Genomic DNA, 19,367 nt, shown 5'->3' with positions numbered 1-19,367 from the left:
CGCACCAGACCAGGTAAGGCTGTAGTGGTAAAAACCCCAAAGTGAAATTAATTGAGCAAGGATGTGTTTTTTTTTTAATCGTGTATATGAAACCAAGTTTTCATTTCTAAAAGTCATATTTCTTCTTTCAGAAGTTACTTAGTGTTGCTTAAATTAGTATTTTTTTAATGAGTCAATGTTAGCCATACCCTACGTCTCACCTAAATGGGACACTATTTTAAAAGCTGAGGTATTACAGAAGTGTTTGAGTATTAAATCAGTATGAATGCTAAGTTAAGATAGTAAGAGTTTATTTCTTCCGGGAGTATTTGCTCATGTGTGATTCTATCATCCAGGGTGGGGGTGACTGCCCTGAGATGAGCATAGGAGCCATAAAGAAGGCCTTGGAGGTTTCTCTGCCTGGATCCTTCATCTACGTGTTCACTGACGCAAGAGCCAAAGACTACCGCCTAAAGAGAGATGTTCTGCAGCTGGTGCAGCTCCGGCAATCACAGGTGCAGGCCTAGAAAGTGGACCGGGGTTTTGAGCATTTCACAGATCAGGGCAGTAGAGATCTTCATAATATTGGCAGACTGTCTTTTATCACACATATGACAGCTAGAGTACAAAAAAAAACATGCCACTAGTTTTTTTTCACTGTCCCGTAATTATCTAAATGCTGTTTAGGTGATGTTAGCAGGAAAAGGGTTAAATCTAGAGGTACAAAAAAAAAAAAAAGGCCTGGCCAACATAGGTTTGAGTATATTTGCATTTATCACATGCTGTAACAAAAGAAATACAGTGGCATGCTGGGAAAGATCTACATTCCAATTAAGCTCCCCGACGCTCAGCTGAGGAGGGGAAAGTCGCTTCAAAGTGACTTCAGTCCCAGCCTCTACATGAGGCATGACAATGAGCATTAGCGTCACTTTGGAGTCAACTGAAAAGCGAGACCGGAGACAACAAACAGTGAACAGTAGTAATCCTCTTAACTCTTCCTGCCCCCCCCCACCCCACCCCACCCCACCCCACCCCCTCTGTTCCCAGGTGGTATTTGTGTTGACTGGGGACTGTGGAGACCGCTCTCAGCCTGGCTACATGGCGTACGAGGAGATTGCTGCCACTTCCTCTGGACAAATCTTTCACCTTGACAAGCAGCAGGTCAACGAGGTAAGAGCATGCCGGGGCACATGGCAGTGCTGTGACTGTTACTTTCACCAAACCCTCGTAAAATCTGTATAAACATAATACTTGTATTATAATAAAATAAAGCCCACTGAGTCTACTAATATAAAGTAGAATACAGTTGTTCATATGAATAAAGCTTATATCTCCTTATAATGGAGAACTGCAATAGCAAAAAAAAAGGAAACAACCCACTGTTTGACCCACTGATGTAATAATAGCAATTTCATTTAGTGTAATCAAATGATTCCAAAGCAGATATTAAACTTCCTGTTCATACGATACGGGTGAGTGACTCTTTTATGTCGGAAGCAGCATGTAACAGAATCCCTGTCTAAGAAGCCAAAGACAGCAGGGCTCACTTCCCCGGCAGACGTAAAAGAAGCCAGAGTTTCCTCTGAAAGAGACACTGGTATCCTGTATGTCAACACAGGAGATGACTGGGCAGCACTATTGAGCTGGAGCCAACAGCTCTGCACACTGGTGGCCCACTGAACCTCTGAACTGACATGTGTTTAAGTGTGTGTGTGCGCGTGTGTGTGCCTGTTTCCTGTTAAGTTACGCATGCATGTAGCAAAACATACAATGCCAGTGTGTGGGGCAGCTTGGTTCATTATCACCCCATAATCCTGCCATCTGTTTAAGGAGTGTTTGAATGTGATATTTGTGTTGCTTTATTAAGGGAATAGGAGACCAAACTCACTTTTGCCCTCAGAAACTCTACCCCAGATGACTTTGTGCTAAAGTAACCTTTGAAATGTTCTTAGTGTACTGTCACATGTAAACATGTGTATACTTGATAAATACATTTATCTTGGATCCACATTGAATTACTGTATGCCAGTGGGTTTTCTAGACCTGTGTGATTATAGCTCTTGGGTGGCATGCTTTTAACAAATTAATGCAAATCCTTTAATCCGTAAAACCCCAGAAGTACTACAGATATAACCAAAATATTCCCTCTTAATAGCAGTTTAATAAAGTGCGGCCAAATAAAAACACATAAAATCTTTTTGTGTTCTCTAGGGGAAGAGTGGAGAGAAAACAGACTACTTATTTGACTCTCTAATCCCAGGATACGATCTGTCACGGCTTCCCTCCTTCCAACACAGCTGCCCAGTGGAGTTGACTCCAAGTCCTTAAACAAAAACTCATTGTCAGCTCTACGCATTGAATCTTTACGCTCTTTTAAATTCGACGGAGTATGCTCAACCAGTGGATCCGCTAACAAGAGCGTAGACAAAGCTTTGCTAGTGTGCTGTTATACTCTTGACCATGCATGATCTGTGCTCCTCATGGTTAATGATGCCATCCTCAGATGATGTTAAGATGATGTGATGTTTAGGGGTTAGCGGATAAACAGGGATTTAAATATGCATGTAATGTAGATGCGGTTTCGCAACATAGGATATGACCAGTTGTTGTGTGTTTTTACCTAGCAAGCTGCACAGACACTCAAATCAAGTGCCTTGAAGAGTCATTTGTAACATTGTCCTTATGGTTTTCTCATTATGTGGATGCAGTAGTAAGTTTACGGGCTGGTAATGGCTGTCAGACATAAAATCCAGAAGCCCAGGTAACATTTATCCTCAGTCGTTTTCCTGAGTGCGCAAAACAAAGGCACCTTTTATGGTGTAGTTGCCTCCTCTAAAATACAGGCCACTTGTGACGGGCAAAGCATCGGAAGGTGTCTCGAAACTCCCTCTGAGAAGTGAGCAGGGGGTCCATCTGGGGCTGATTCACGATAATAGCCTTGATTTGTAGCGAGACATCTTCCTGCAAATGTCAGCAGTTGAGGGTGTTTAAGCCTGAGTAAAGACCAAGCTGACCCCTCGCCACTGGGAGGTCTGGAGTCAAGCTGATGTGCTTAATTACTGCACGGCCACGGTTCTGCTTTAGCAGGTAAAGCACCTGGATGAGTGAGGGGAATACAGCATCACCCCAGCCTTAGCTAACCCTTCTCTTCTGGCCCATCTGTCATGCTTCTATGAATAGCAGAGGGGGGTCCTTCCTGTTACAGCCCTGTAAGTCTGTTTAACTGAGACACGCCGGATGAGGTTTCACAGGACTTAAGATCCTCTCTGCATTCCCAGTGGTTGAGACAGGGAGTGGCTGCAGAACTCAGCGTGCTCCTCCGGACCTACCGTGGCCCTGGACAAGGCGTCCCATCTCTGCACTCCACTTCCTTTTATCTGTGGTCTGAGTAATGCCTACTCCTCTCTGCTCTCTTGCATAAGAAATGGACTCTATCCTGAGGCAGATGTAGGTCACTACTTCGCAGTTTCCTGCTCTGCTGGTGATGGCTGCACATGTGGCAGACATTACAGCTGTTTCCAGTTGTAAAACGGCGAGAGGAACCAGCTGCTGTCAGCACCCAGTCGACCTGATAGACAAAAGCGGAGGGCTGATAATTAAATGATCAAAGGCTTTTCTTGTTTCAGTTGGGTTTTCAATGTGTTGCCGCTGGCTCCGTCTCCAAGGTCTCGCTAAAGAAATGTTTCCAGTTTGTTTCATTATAGACGCAGCTCAGCCATAATGCCTCTCCATATGAGGTCAAAACAAATACTAGACAGCAGTTGCTTGTTAAGCATTTGGAAAATGGAAGACTTTTGATCTATTGTGGCTTCTGGAATGAGACAGCAGGCTTTTTCTACTTCTGTTTTCATTTTTAGAGTAAACAAAAAAAAAACTGTAGTCATACTCAAAACCATCATAATGATTATACCAAGAAGGTCAAGCACCTGTCAAAACTGAAATTCTATATTATCAGATTTTTCTCTGGAGAGCCTCTGAGGGACATTATAGTTTAAGTCATGATTGTCTGAGTGGTGGAATGACTAATTTATGAAGTGAAACTCCTGCAATCCTAATGTGACGCTGTCTGGCCTCATCTGGCTTCTTAAGTTTTATCCAATTCCATAGAAGAGCCGTGCAAAAGCCAGATGTTTCTGTTCATAAATGATCCTGCACATTAGTCAGGTTGATACTGTGGAATATACAGTTTAAGTGTATTTCTAAAATAAAGGCACCACTGCTTTCTATTCTGAGGAACAAGCCTCATGATTGATGAAAGCTGTGTTGCAGTTGGGGGATAGCTGCCTGACAGACTTCCACAGTGAGAGACACTCCTCTGGGAATACATGCTTGAGAGTGCAGAAAACTGTATGTTATCAGTTTGACAGTCGAGCTGTTTCACTTTTCCTTTGTTTAGGCAAAATCCCTCCAAGGAATACTTTTGCGATGAAAGAATAGTCTGAAGACAAAGAGCAGCCTGCTTTTCAAGCAGTGAAGGGGTTGGTGGGGAGGGGGCGCAACTGCGTCCTTCCTGTCCTCGTCTGGTCTTTAAGTTGAGAGGCGATTTGACGGATCCCAGCCTCGCCTATCGACAAATGTGTCTCCTTTAGCGTGACATGTCGCTCTGTTTTTCTCCCCCTGTCAGGTTCTAAAGTGGGTAGAGGAGACGGTTCAGGCATTGAAAGTTCACCTGCTGTCCTCCAACCATGACGGTGCCCAGGAGAATAAGTGGGAAGTGCCCTTTGACCCCAGCCTTCGAGAGGTCACCGTGTCACTCAGTGGACCAGCACCAGAAATTGAACTCAGAGATCCCTCCGGTAGACAACCCATTATTACTGTTTTCTTTCTTCTATATTGATTTACAATATTTTCAGCGCACTCAAAAAAGGGAAGAGAATCTTACTTTAATAAGCTCCTGTTCTTGTCTTCTAGGTCGTGTAGTTGGTGAGGCGCAGGGCCTGAAAGAGCTGTTGAACATTCCCAACTCTGCTCGTGTCGTCAACTTGAAGTTTCCCAGACCTGGTGCTTGGAAACTGAAGGTACTGCTCTGGTGAATAATCCATGAATACGTTTCTTTGACTATTTCATTACAATGGCCTAATTCAATACTTTACTTTCTTTTTTCTAGGTGAGCTGTGGTGGGCGCCATACTCTGAGGGTCACAGGAGTCAGCGATCTAGACTTCCGTGCCGGCTTTTCCAGTATACCTGTTTTAGAGTTCAACCACACCAGAGAGAGGCCAATAAAAGGTGCCGATCATGTTTCTGTTAGCTTCTTGATTCTTATGTGACTGAGAACACATGCAGACGATGACTTCACAACATGGTCTGTCTTTGTCTCTCAGGACTTCCGGCCCATGTTTTGCTGAAATGTACAGGCCTGAAGCCTCCTGGTAAGATAAGCCATGTGGAGCTCATGTCAGGCTCAAGCCGCTCCCTACGCACGATCCCCGTTCCTATGCCCTCTGACCTCGGCCAACAAGGACTGTGGAGTCTCCCGGAGTTCCGCACCCCCTCACAGAGCTTCTTCATCAAGGTGACGGGCAAAGACGAGGAGGGCTACCGCTTCCAGAGGCTGTCCAGTGTCTCCTACACCAACATCGTTCCAGGCAAGACGTCCCTCCTCCCTGCAGACACATCTCACCAGAGCCACTCAGTAGTGCAGTGTCTCTCACACCTCATCAATCTTCTTGGTGACCTTTATTCTTTGTTTCCTCCCTTGTGTAGATCCCCCAGCTGTGAGCATGCCTGATGTGGTGAAGGGCTTCTACATGCAGCCCGCTGTGATTGGCTGCTCGGTGGAGAGTGACATTCCCTACAGGCTAAGATTCACCAGAAGTGGGATTACACTGGGAGAGGAGAAGTTATTTCAGTGAGTCCCTCCTCTGTGAGCTCAGCGCTCTCTAACGTTTGGCACGCCTTCCTGATTCAGATTCCTGCAGATGCTTCAGCTTAATTCGCCCATTACCTGCTGTAAAACCGCTAATTAGGTTACGCACTACTCTTACCAGTGAGCCTGTCTGTAAAGCATTTGTGCTGCTTGTTGAGTTTTATTGGCTCATCTGTCAGGAAACATGTGTACGGCCAATTTGGTGAACATTACATATTCGATTATGTCATCTTAAAAAATTAACAAAGCACCTTATTCTTTCTCTGTGATGTTGCTCTGCTTTGAATTACATTCATGAAGTGAAGCTGGCTTGTGGTGAAAACTTGTTTTTTGTTTTTGTGTGTCTGTGTGTGTGTGTGTGTGTGTGTGTGTGTGTGTGTGTGTGTGTGTGTGTGTGTGTGTGTGTGTGTGTTTTTGTGTGTGTGTGCCAGTGATATTAATTGAATGTGACGTGAAATGGGATCATTTTGTTATTGTCGTACTCCAGTCAACAAACCAAGCCTTTCTTTGTATCAGGGGTTCTTCCATGGCATCATGGGAGATTGGCCATGCGTCAGCTGAGGATGAAGGCCTGTATGAGTGCATAGTGCAGAGCAGCGCAGGACAGGGACGTGCCTTAACACAGTTGACTGTTAGAGGTATGTCACACACACGTACAACAATGCACGCACACACACACCTCCAGAGTCGTCTTTACCTGCATGCATCACAGTCACAGCAGGGCTTTGAAAGAAGTTCCAGCCATTCTTTATCTCAGATTTATGGCTAAAACATCAACACAATTCAAAGCATGCTGGCTCAAACATTTGTTTTTAAAACTTAACTATTTCTGGACTCTTAGTTCAACGCTTATATCACCAGTTTGATGTTTTGGTTGTGTTTCCAAACTAAAACAGAGCCTCCTCCGGTCTTGAAGCCCGCAGTGAATGTGACTTCCTCTGTGGGAGGCGTGGCTGTGCTGTCCTGCCAGGTGGAACGCTCCATGCGCCACAACTTGACCTGGTACAGAGCGGGTCATACCATCCAGGCCCGCACGGGGAGGGTGAAGCTGCTGTCTGACTTGTCCCTGCAGATCAGCGGGGTTCAGACTCAGGATGCTGGGGAGTACCAATGTGTGGCCACCAATGCCCAAGGAGACAGCAGAATCACTGTGTGGCTTCTGGTCCCAGGTACGGCATGAACGATACCCTGCAGGTCATCTGCTTAAACGCTTTACACTCCGGGGGCCTCATGGCTCCTCTCTGGCCCCCGTCATCTGTTTTCCATTATTGGCTTAACCTCCTCGCAGTCGGATTGAACCACTTCTTAGTCAAAAAATGCTCATCATTATCCAGAATTAACACTTGTTTAAAAGTGTGGCTTTTTACCGTGGGCACAAACTCAGATGTTTGTAATGGATTTCAAAGAAATAGCCAATTAAATGTAAACGTTTTGTACCAATGATGTCAGACATGGTAAGTACTGGTAATGGCATTGTGGCATTGTAGCCCATGTCATCTGTTGTTAAACATGTGATAAGGCAGTTATAAATGACATCATGCAGCGCTGACAAGGCCCTGAGTCATCGACAGCGTTTTGCCTCTGTTTGACTCCAATTGTAGAGGCTCCTTCTGTGGTAGTTCACCCCCAGGCCCAGGCTTTCTCCCGAGGGGACGAGATCCGCCTCGTCTGCTCGGCGTCCGGCTCCCCTCCTCCCCAGCTCTTCTGGAGCCACGGAAACATGTTCCTTACTAATCGGCCGAGGTAAGGGAACTCTCAGGCCACTCAACACCTCCAGCACAGAGGACTCAGAGAGCCATTACATTCCACTTTAACTACATGCCTGATTGCCACATCTTGTTTGCATCACTTCGAGGATTTACATCCACTGATGTAAAATCTTTTTTTCCAAACCACAAGTACTTAAAATGCTTGTGTAAAATACACATTCAAAGAAATATTTCTCTCATGATACCAAAGAATAGCGGAAAGGGTTAGAGATGAATTGCTGCTTTACATCTGCACATGTAATCACGAAGAGTCAACAAACATGAATTTTGTGGATGCATGATGCAGGTTGAGTCAAGACCAGCATGGAGTTCTAACCATTAGAGGGGCCCTCCCAGAGGATGCTGGGGACTACACATGTTTGGCAACCAATGAGGCTGGCACTGCCTCTCAGTCTGTGTCACTTACTTTTGCAGGTAAGTCAAGATATTGCAACCGATGTTGAGGCTGCCAATGTGAAGACATGCTGTTGTTTGAATGGTCTTTTTTCTCTTTTTTTTTGTTTTTTTTTAATATATCCGTCCTGAAGAATTGTTTCTTGTAGCACAAATTTTCTGACTTTTTTTGTCTGTGTTGTTGACTATTCTTCAGAGGCATTTGTTTTGAATCAATGTGTGAATGGTATCCAGTGTGAGTTTGGCCACATGCTGCTCTGACTCACACAATAGGATATTTCTCTTCTTGTTTTTCTGAGTGCTGACAGTAGGCCTGAAGTGTCAGTCATGGCATGTCAGTTAGTGGTTGACAGAAACCTCAATACTGATGGACTGTGGCAGCCTTTACCTGGGGCGTGCTGGTCTTACACACACTTCTCTGTCTCTGAATGTCATTTTTAACAACATTGATCTGTCAAGGCAGTGAGAGCGGTGTGAGATAGATCATCTCATCCTTTTAACTCGGCTGTCTGCCTGTTTCATAAAGCATCTATCCCTGTTGAGACAGAATGTGTGTGAAATGTAAGCTTAGTTTTTATATTTACCTCAGGTCTATTATGCAGCATTTATTGATTAAAGCCAACATTACCTTACTGTTATTAACAAATCTAGTAAATTAATATAGAATAAAAAAAATGTTCTTTTCTATCCCCCAGAGATGCCTAGAATAACAGTGGCACAGCAGGTCGTACTGGTGTCTGTTGGTGGTGATGTGACTCTGGAGTGCCAAGCCACAGGCATCCCCCCTCCTCTTGTCCACTGGTTCAAAGGTAAGTTAAGGTTAAAAACAATTGTTTACATACAAGCGAATGATGAAATAGCCACTAAGAGACCCATGGGCTTGTTTTATGTGTGTTTCCAGGTGAGCTTGAGGTGGGCTCTGCTCCTTTCGTTGAGCAGGATAAAAACCGCGGGACGCTGCACATTAAAGGGGTGCAGGAGGTCGACGCTGGTCAGTACAGCTGTGTGGCCAGCAGCTCTGCTGGAACCTCCTCTGGCACTGTCAGTCTGGAGGTTGGAGGTGAGACCACGCCTTGGTGTTCCACATAAAGCTTATTTTTCTCTCTCAAAAAAAAAAAAGTAACCTCACTCTTCCCTCTACAGCGGGCCCATTGTTCTCAGAGGCACCGGTTGATGTTACAGCTAACGTAGGGGAGAATATCACCCTCCCCTGCACTGCCCGAGGTTTCCCGCAGCCGATGGTGACCTGGCGCAGACAGGACAGCAGACAGATTCCTACAAGAACAGACAGCCACAGTAGAACAATGCAGCTGGAGAGCGGACATCTTCTAATCCAGAGTGAGTTATCCATGAAACACTAGCGGAGCACAGAGCTTTGGTCTGCAGTGAAGTCTAAAACAGCTTCATGGTTGCTTTGCACTGACTGGCATGACTGAAATTTTCTGAGTGGTTATATATAGAAAAGGTGCAGCCTTTCATATTATATTCAGCTTTTCTTAAGAGAGGGGGGCAATAGGATGTCATTACCAAAACATTACGTATCTATCATTCTAAAAGTACTTCTTCAGGTTGGTGAAGGACTTAAACCTAAAAACAAAAGTGCCACATCACCTTAATGTTGTTAATAATTTTACAACAGGAGGTGTCCCTCTGTTCAATTATTCCATTGTGGGATTGTATTCCCATCAGGGCAAGAATAATATAAAGTTGTGAACTCTGGAGGCCTTTCAGTCTGCAATATGACTAATCTTGGCCACTGAAGGTGATCCTTTGTGCTCCTGAGACTAAATGTTTATAGTGTGATATTATTTTGGAGAGGAACGGACATATTTGAGTGTGCTGCCTTCTGACCTAATTACCGCAATCTGTTCCAGATTACTTTTTTTTACCTGCCATTTTTTTCGAAAATGTCTCTATCCACATTGTGTCACGCACAAACTCCACCATCCTTCTCCCTTCTGCTCCACACTTTTTGCTTTAATGCTTAATGTCTTTTCAACAGCCTTTTAAACATCGGCCTGACTATCCAAACACAAAGTGAATCATATGTTGATGTTCCAACATGTGATCTTGAGGGAATTTACAGAGTGGGACATGTGTGTCTGCAGGCTGGCAGCTGAAGCAAACCCATTAATCCCATTATTTTCTATTTTTAACTCTTAATTACAGCACAGTCTTACTGCTATTAACTGCTATTAACATGGACTTATTGTTTTCTTTCTCAGTCAGAGTAGAGATGCTATTATCTCAGATGTAAAGATTGTGCTGTGTTTCTTAAGAGCTTGATTTAAGTTTGCTCACTGTTGGTTTACTGTGTGTTTGACTGCAGGTGTCTGGCTAGATGATGAAGGGCTGTACATCTGCGAGGCCAAGAACCAGTTTGGAACCATTAAAACGGAGGTCAGAGTTGGCGTCACTGGACTGGGTAGGCTTGTCTAAGATCTCTTATCTTTCTTCACTTGCATACATTTTAGAAACAATGGCAGCAACTTGAATCAGACTGTGGCCTTAAAATACGTACATTTTCCTGCTCTTGTTTAGTATTTATGTCCTGACACTTCCTTTTCTTCCAGAGCCCCCTCTCTTGGCCCAAGGTGCCCCAATCATCACCACTGGCATCGGTCAGTCCCTCAGTATTCCTTGCATGCTGTTGGATGGAATCCCTCTTCCAGAAAGACACTGGTCCCAAAATGGAAAACCTGTAAGACCGACTAGTATTTAACTTTCAAATGCAGACAGTAGGTCTCAAAGATAATCTCTATGTTCCTGTGTAACAGGCAGTTCTTTTTCTCCTGCACAGGTTCAGCTGAATGGAAGGATGTTCCTAAGGAGTGATGGCAGTTTGTACATTGAAAGAGCAGTCCCAGGGGATGCTGGGACATATGTCTGCACTGCGGTGAATGTAGCAGGCACCATGAACATCACAGTCAGCCTGGAGGTCCAGAGTAAGAGCACATGTTTAAAGATCTGTCAGACATTTTGAAATTTTATTTGCTTTCTTGCAGAGAGTTAGATGAGAAGATCAATACCTCACTCCCGCTGGAGAGTGGTATCAATCTTCTCATCTAACTGTCAGCTATAAAAGCGAATCTGCCTATTTCCCAAAATGTCAAACTAATCCTTTTAGTTTCCATTCCTAATTCAGTTTCTCAATGCTAGAGACACTGGCAGGTTTGGAAAGATTACAGTTTGGACAGTCAGGTCAACTATGTGCTGACTCAGCATGGAAAAAAAACATAATGTCTATAACTTGACCACCTGCTGTCTTCATAGTGAGAGGGTCCATTTATTGCATGCTTTAATGAAAGGGTCATTTTGTTCATAGGAGCGTAATGACAGGCCAGATTATGGTTCATCATCAGTTTGTAATGAAGAAATGCCTTGAGCTCTGACACTGCTGGCTGGCTAAGACCAGTGTTAATTCTGTGGGCATGCTTCATCATGGCCAGTCAAACAGCTGTGCTTTGTGACCTACTTCTTCCACAGTGCCCCCTGAGATCAACGCCGGTCCATACCACTACATAGCCAACGAGGGCGTAGCCATCACACTATCATGTGAAGCCGGCGGTGTTCCCAAGCCAAAAGTTGTCTGGTCCAAGGTAGGATTTCTCACTCATTGTCAAAATCTATTTTTCTTGACGATTGCTTCGGCTGAATCCCATAAACCCATGCACGCATGACTAATTGAGTTGTCCTATTCCCACCATCTAGTGAGGATCACACTTAGCATTCATCCACCTTAAATACTTGTTGAAGTGGTAGCTATATCAAGCAGGCAGTGCGCATTTGTGTGTTTTGGGGGAGTTTTGGATTAAGCTTTTTTTTTCAGTTGGTTACATATAAAATCTAACTTACTTTAGCTGGTTTCTCCAAAGTTGCCTACCCCAACTTTAAGCCATTATCTATCCTGAATGAGGTAACACAAAGGAGATTGAACCTATGATGAATGAAATGGAGATCCTTGAGGTTGTCACTTTAAGATAAAGTTTTATTTTACTTGTCACATGATCACATTAAAAGATATATATATATATATATATATATATATATATATATATATATACCTATTGGAATATTTATCACAACACATGCATGTTTCTTCCTCTGGCCTTATTTTCCTTAAAATGCCACCAATAATAACGCTTTGCATTGCAATCAAGATTTGATTTAACTTGACCAGGAAGTATGTAACCATGGCAACTTTACCATGTTGCTGCTTGTCTGTGAGGAATCACTCAGGATTGTAAAGTACCTTAAGAATCTATTTAAAACCTTTCTTGCAGCACCTCGCAGTACAACACTTGAATAAAAAAACAAAACATTTCACAAGGAGAAATTGTCAAAGATTTTATGCCACCAGGGAGAACTGGTGCAAATTCAACATCAGAATGTAAAATGAAGGAGCCTATCCTCAGATTGATTGACAAAAATGTGATCATTAAAGGCACATTAATGTCATGTCCACCAAATTCTCAATTATAAACAAAAAGATTGATGTTGTCTCCGCAACCGTTAAAAGCAGGGACTTTTCATGAAGAAATAAACCGGCAAAAATCCCTCCAGAATAAACACCCCACGCCATTACATAGTCAGCTTCACTGAGTGAGATCAATATACATATTGTTGAACCAAGCCAGATTTTTCTTCCTTGCTTTCTCCCAAATATTTTCAGAGGAGTAATTTTCTTTTCTTGTCAGATAAAAGTGAATCTGTAAAAGCAATTTTATGTTCAAAGCAAGTGCATGTGCACAAGTCTGCTCTCTTGTGTGCATGCATTGGGGATAGAGAGTGAGTTAAAGGCGTGCTCTGTAATTACATTAGACATCAAAGGTTGGGCTGTAAACCTTAAACCAAGCTTAGTGTCCCTGTGCTGTTGTGTGGAGAGCTTTTATCTACAGTATATTCTGTCTGGTCTTATGCCTGCTGTTCCTCCAGGGGAGACAGACTCTGCCCAGGGACCTCTCCTCGCTTTTGTCTGACCCTGATGGAAACCTCCACATCCCCCACCCTACCAATGATGATGCAGGCATCTACATCTGCACCGCCACCAGTCCTGTGGGCTACGCTAGCCGAGAGATCCAGCTCAGTGTCAACAGTAAGGCAAATAAATGTTACACCGCGGTCACCCAAACATAGCAGTGTTTCGTTTAACAGAGGCTGACATCTGTCTACAGACTGTACGATGTTTGACTGTATGATAAATCTTCCTGTTTAGGGAAACAAAACAGGTTGAACAAAGTCTGCATGGTATTCTTACAACTTCTTTCCCTCTTTTCAAGCTATGCCTAAGATAGTGGGTGTGAGTGGCCATGACAACACAGTGAAGATGGCTGCAGAGGTGGGGACAGAGGTTGTTCTCCCATGTGAGGCACAGGGGAGTCCCTCTCCACTTGTTATATGGAGCAGGAATGGCCATCCAATCCCCCCCGTCACAGCTGGGTAAGAAGAAGCCTTACCTCATTCTGGAAAGGATGCATTTAAATAAGTAAAACATCATGTTCTCACTGTGCATTACTTCTGACTTAGCTAACATCTGACTCAGCTTTTACAAGGGTCACCGACTGAAGCTGTCGGCCATTCAAAGCAGCTGCTAATGTTTGGTGTTAATTTAGTGATGACTATTGCAGCTTGGCAGAGACAGCAACAGTCTGCCAGAGAGATGTGTGCGGGCTTCACTGGTTGGATAAACTGAGGAGGAACATCTGGTCCAACATGGTTCGCTGATTCCCGGCTTTCATGTGTGGTCACTCTGGATGCAGACAGGCTCGGGAGTTGGGACAGATGACAGACAGATTCTCCGGGCCAGACACCAGACCGAAATGGGTTTGGGGTAGATAGAAGAATGACGGAGTGGGTTGAAAGCTGCGGTGACTCAGATGCAGTATGACTTGTGTGGGGCCAGGAAGAAGGAAAAGGGGTGGGGGTGGAGTGGGGGGTTGCCAGGAAGAGGGGAGGAAAACGAACTGACAGAGGAAGAGATACAAGCCCCTGTCTGCCTGATGTTCGGATTCCCTGGGGTGCTTCAGCAGTAAAACAACATGCTGACTCTTTACTAGTCCTGTCTGATGAGGATAACACATCTCTGTGAACAGCCCCCACATAAGCCCCGGCTTTGCATATGCGGGACCTGCGGAGACGAGCACCCTGTGAAGGAGGGAGATTCATTCCCTCCAGCTACACTCTGTGAGGTCAGAGGAAATGACCAGGGGGGCTGATTGTTGAAATAACTGAAATCAGTGGGCGAAAACGATTTCTGCCATAGCTATGTTATAGGCTTGCACTAGCAAAAAGACAGAGGGAGGGTAGGTCAAGACACAAAGTTATTCTACACTCTGGGTTGATTGACTCTACACCTAATCCTGATTAGGCCAGTTAGTCTTTGTGTCGGACTGTGTACACAGGTGACTTGACACCAATGTGGGGTGTGATGGAAGGGCGAGAGGGGTGGTTCATGCCTTGTGTGCTTGAGCTTGCGTCAGCCTTCACTCTTGCATTTCCGCGCTGCAGTCAGAGCAGCACAGATCGACCACATTTGGTTCCAATGTTAGATGTTGCTGCCTCTCCTACGGCTGTTTGAGGAGGTGGGGGAGCGACATTACACCATATGTACAGCTGAAATAGAGAGCTCTTTGTGCTTCAAGCTCGTTTCCACGTATACAAACAGGTTATTGTTATATTTCAGTTGCTTAGCAGACACACTTATCGAGGATAAATCAGAGAAGTGTGTTTACATTTGTGCATATTATGAATGTATACAGCTGGATAGCTTCTAGTGCAATTCAGGTTTCAGCACGCCTTTACCTTAAACATGTTTTTGGAGTGGATGGCAGTGCATGTGATCGCCTCCATCTGTCTACTTGTTTGTCTATACAACCATATATAACAGGAATGGACAGTTTTGCATAAACTTTGCTTTTCACATGGTTGTTAACAGGAGGACGAAACATATTGATAGCAGAGATCTGCGTAACCTTACATGTGGCTCCACAATCAGGATGACTTTTTGATTTTCAAATCCTCTGTATTTTCTGGCCCCTTGGTGAAAAACACACAATAGCTGCTGTGCACATTTCTACTCCCAACAGGAAGAAATGCATTGATTTATGTGAGCCTATGACCTTTTCTATGATGACATCAGCAGGTCAAACGTTGGTTACCCTTTCCCAATGTAGTTACCCTGGACAATGGTAATTGTGATAGTAACAACTCACAAGGGAGATTACAAGACCCTGGCTAAGGTCCAGACTCCACAAAGTGCTTTCTTGTTCAGAACTCTAATCCATCACTGGATCCATTTTTCTTTCAGACAAACAACACAAATGCAAAGATGCCATCAACAGCCTCAAAATGTATTTCAACTCTGTATTGCTGTCACTTTTTCTCATGCTTTGTTTTGTATTTTGAACCTAGCACATCCTATTTAAAGTAAAGAAAATACAATACAATGGACAGTGTAGCATTATGCTCCATTCTTTTCACAAATTGCTCAAAATGTGAACACATTATCTCATTAATTTACATCCTAATGAAGCACTTTCTCAATGTGCTTCTGGCTGTCGGTGTATTGGGAATTCACTGTCTGAATCTGTTTACAGGAACTGTTTTCATCAACTAATCTACTAAAATTATTAACTGAAGCAAACTGCAACTTGAAATTTGTCCTCAAAGACTATCAAGATTTACCAATACTATAAACACTTGGCAGCCTTTATACATATCATATAGATGTGGTCATGCTCAACAATGTAAATGGTACACTAGAGGAAAATATCACTTCAAAACAGAAAAGAATTCTCCCGAAACACAGTGGCTGTAGATCTTCAGTGACTCATAAAGTGTTGTGTTTTCTCCATCCCTTTGCCCTTGACCCCTAACCACTCCCCAGGTTCACTGTCCTGCCTTCAGGCGCTCTTAGGATCACTGATGTGCGCCTGATTGATAGTAAACTCTACACCTGCACTGCGGAAAACCCAGCAGGCAACGTGTCCCTGAGCTACAATTTACACATTCAAGGTAACGCTGTGGGGCTTCATTAGACAGTTCTTAGACACTTTAAAACTTGTGTTTTCAAAGAGCTGTCAAGTTGATTGATTCCATGAGAACACGTCAAAAAATATTAGATATCTTTATAGATAGCTGTTGTGATGAGAGATGCATTTAGTATTTTTGTTTTTGTCCTCAGCTAAGCCCAGAATTCAGCCAGCACCTTCCCTCCTGAAAGCCCTGATTGGCCAAAGAGTGACTCTGCCATGTGTGGTCCAAGGACAGCCAAGCCCTGAGATCAGTTGGTTTCACAATGGACTTCCTGTTGGTGTCAAGAACACTACGCCTCTCAGGATCCAGCAGGTCAGCCTGGCTGACCAGGGCACTTACCAGTGCGTGGCCAGGAACAGCGCTGGACAGGAGACCTTGGAGATCAAGCTGGAAATTCTTGGTGAATATCTGCAGTTCAGCTCTGAAAACAGTTTTAGGCTCTCCCTGTCTTTAAAAGTACATTCTCATGAGGCACAGTAGCTCCATGCTGCAGGAGGATAAGGGCTCATTTGTACTAGAAAATAAATGTTTCATACAACGTATTGTCCGACCACGTTGAAAATTGAAAGTGTTTATAGTTGTTCCGAATGGCTACACTAAAGGCAAGGAGTGAAAAGCTGACCTTCATAGAGGGGGCTGAGGGATACACGAAGACATTAATAGTGTTGCACTCGGCTATTCACATAAAAAGTGACAAATATTGTTGTAGTAGATGGAAAAAAAAATACAGCTAGAGAAAGAAGTTCAGACCCTGGCTCCATTCTCACTGTCGCACAGCTGGCCGTTCCCAGTGTGGAGTGGGTGTGAATGCCACATTGTCACGTTCACACAGACCCAAACCTCTAATCCGGCTTCAATAAGGTGTGTGGGAAGAGGTTGTCCAGAAATATTCAACCATCGGCCAAGCACTTCTGACGGAGTATACTCACCCCTGAAGCAGTCCTTTAAGCCTCTATCCACTTGTATGCGCTGAGTTCTTAGACTGCAAATTTTGCTTAATCAAGCCTTATTCCCATCAATATGGGGTGCCGCAGAGGTCTGTTCTTGGTCCATTACTTTACTTTATACATAGACACATTATTCTTTCTAATCAGCACTTCAACATCCACTTCTTAGCAAAAGATACATGTACATGCCCCTGGTTCCACCCCAACCCAGGCTCCTAATGATCTTTAGTCTGCCTTTGAGGCTTCAAAGATATCAAACCCTGAAATGCCAAGTACATGTGTATGTACTTACAATGGCAGAGCTTCTCTTGGGGCCTTTAAAGCTTTATCATCTTATGTTGTTATAATTAGTATTTATTAACACTCACATCAGTCCCTCAGATGCTCTTAAGGCTTCTCACTTACTAATTTACCTAAACTGAAATCTTCATTATCAATCTAATTTAAACTCATTTCACTTAGGATTTAAGGGTCACTTTTATCAGCTGCCCTTGCATTTGAACTGGCACTTAACTTGTTTTTCTGTCCTCACAGAGGCCCCGTCCTTTGCAGAACCCGGAGATGCCATAATGGAGAAAGTAGCGAACAGCAAGGTCATCATCCCTTGCCCTGCCAAAGGTATGAAACGATTCACAGTTGAGTTAGCCGCAGACGGACTGGAAACAATAGGGTCTGGAGTTTAGAAGAGACACAGTGTGTGAATAAAGTTTTTAGAGCCTAAAATCTATGTGGTTTACTTCTATGACACAAGAGAAATTTCCACTTTGAATGTAGGACAGATATGCGTATTTGTGCACCATCAAAGGATTGTTTCTCTGTGAATGCAGACTTTTATTTGTCAAACCAGAAAAAAAGATCCATGGCATCCTAAAAGGCGCATCCTCTTTTTATCAAAGCACTCAGAGGTACGCTGTTGTCTCTATGTTTTAACATCTCTTTGTCTGTCTGAAACAAGGTAGCATCCTGGTGGGATGTAGAAAGCTCCCTATTTTATCAAAACACAGTGTGTGTCTGTGATTGTCTGCGGATGCACTGATGGATACTTAATGCTCTGACAGCCCGTGCAAACAGGTATTGTTTTTGTGTGTAGCTGTGTCATGGTTACCAGCACATGTGAGAGGAGGTGAGGGCTGTGTCCGATGTTGAGCAACAGCTGGAACATCGGTCTGCATGCTGCCTCAGTGAATCACATCTGCTTTCCTCTGCATCGGGGCCTGCTGGGAGAGGAATCCTAATTACAGGCTGCTGCTTGCAGATAAAGGACAGAGATGTCTGAGGCTCACCTTGAAGCACAGGGACAGGAAGATGAAGCTACACTGGCCCTCCTTCCATCCAAGTCATACAGGCAGACAGGCAGACTGTACCTGGCCACAGAGGGCTCACACAGAAATGCTTGATGCTTTTGACATCCTAGAGAGGCAGCCTCAAGCAGGAAACTAGAATCCCCTCATTGTTCTCTCGAGATCCATCTGTATGAGGGAGATATAAAGCGCAGTCTCTGCCAGAAGGATATTATTAATTCACCAACAAGCGCATTGCATTTGATAGAAGTCATTTTTTGAGAAACACATGGAAGAGATAATTCGAAGGCTTCGTTAGCCCCAGCAAGGAAATTCAAAGTCTACTAATGAGATCTGTTAACATCTAAAACAGAACATCTGTATGCATTTCCTCCCAGCAATGAGATAATGAATTTGCTTCGACCTCCTTAACTGTAAACATGTGTTCAGAGAGGCAAAGGACGATAACATCACCTTTTGCTGCTGCTGCGTCTCCTTTGGTTAGTATTTTTTGGGGATAGAAGAAGGGAGCAGTGTTTGATTACGCTTCCCTCGTCAGTGGTGTTTGCATATGTAACACCTCTGTAAATAGACAGAGCCATGACATTTGGATCACTCCACTGCACTGATCTTTCTTTGCGCCTTGTTGGTCTGTCTTGTTGCTTTGGGAACGAAATTCTCCACCTTTTCCCCATTCCACCTTTCTCTTCTTGACCATTTACACCTCTTACGCACCCAGTAATCCACAGAACACATCTGTTTCAGGCTCCTAGTGTACGCACCAGTGCCTTTGAACTGCTTGTTGGACCACTCCTACTCTTACTGCACCAGACTCTTGCCTCAGCGTCTGGCAATAAATCTTGATGCATGTGTTTTAAACCGTGCATCTTACATCTCTCCTTCATACTGTGCCTTACTTTTTTATGTGACCTTGAAATCTTAAGCTCGCAGGCTACACAGACCCATTTTGGCAATGTCTCCCCTGCTGTCCCGCCATCCAGCAGATAAATGTAGAGCTGTCTTTTTTTCTAGTCTAGGCCGCTTGCCCATTAAGTTCCCCTGTGGAGAAGCAGAGAGATGGAAGTAACTTTTCTTTC

The 19,367-nt window shown here is 44.0% G+C and overlaps 1 protein-coding gene across 1 annotated transcript in view; it reads left to right on the top strand.

Annotated features, from left to right (window-relative positions):
- hmcn2 (hemicentin 2) overlaps positions 1 to 19,367 on the top strand; it is a 45,546-nt gene that overhangs the window by 2,236 nt on the left and 23,943 nt on the right. The window contains exons 3-25 of the mRNA XM_054610093.1: positions 336 to 494; positions 1,027 to 1,149; positions 4,604 to 4,775; positions 4,891 to 4,997; positions 5,087 to 5,207; positions 5,303 to 5,566; positions 5,685 to 5,829; positions 6,364 to 6,485; positions 6,744 to 7,016; positions 7,449 to 7,590; positions 7,903 to 8,030; positions 8,705 to 8,818; positions 8,911 to 9,069; positions 9,153 to 9,347; positions 10,339 to 10,434; positions 10,583 to 10,710; positions 10,810 to 10,954; positions 11,496 to 11,608; positions 12,945 to 13,104; positions 13,289 to 13,448; positions 15,895 to 16,022; positions 16,192 to 16,443; positions 17,525 to 17,608. Of these exons, the coding sequence (XP_054466068.1) occupies positions 336 to 494; positions 1,027 to 1,149; positions 4,604 to 4,775; positions 4,891 to 4,997; positions 5,087 to 5,207; positions 5,303 to 5,566; positions 5,685 to 5,829; positions 6,364 to 6,485; positions 6,744 to 7,016; positions 7,449 to 7,590; positions 7,903 to 8,030; positions 8,705 to 8,818; positions 8,911 to 9,069; positions 9,153 to 9,347; positions 10,339 to 10,434; positions 10,583 to 10,710; positions 10,810 to 10,954; positions 11,496 to 11,608; positions 12,945 to 13,104; positions 13,289 to 13,448; positions 15,895 to 16,022; positions 16,192 to 16,443; positions 17,525 to 17,608 (3,490 nt within the window). The remainder of the gene's footprint in view (positions 1 to 335; positions 495 to 1,026; positions 1,150 to 4,603; positions 4,776 to 4,890; positions 4,998 to 5,086; positions 5,208 to 5,302; positions 5,567 to 5,684; positions 5,830 to 6,363; positions 6,486 to 6,743; positions 7,017 to 7,448; positions 7,591 to 7,902; positions 8,031 to 8,704; positions 8,819 to 8,910; positions 9,070 to 9,152; positions 9,348 to 10,338; positions 10,435 to 10,582; positions 10,711 to 10,809; positions 10,955 to 11,495; positions 11,609 to 12,944; positions 13,105 to 13,288; positions 13,449 to 15,894; positions 16,023 to 16,191; positions 16,444 to 17,524; positions 17,609 to 19,367) is intronic.

This window comes from Anoplopoma fimbria, chromosome 13 (assembly GCF_027596085.1).
Source record: "Anoplopoma fimbria isolate UVic2021 breed Golden Eagle Sablefish chromosome 13, Afim_UVic_2022, whole genome shotgun sequence".
NCBI classification, from domain to species: Eukaryota; Metazoa; Chordata; class Actinopteri; order Perciformes; family Anoplopomatidae; genus Anoplopoma; species Anoplopoma fimbria.
This window is presented reverse-complemented; position numbering and strand designations above follow the sequence as displayed.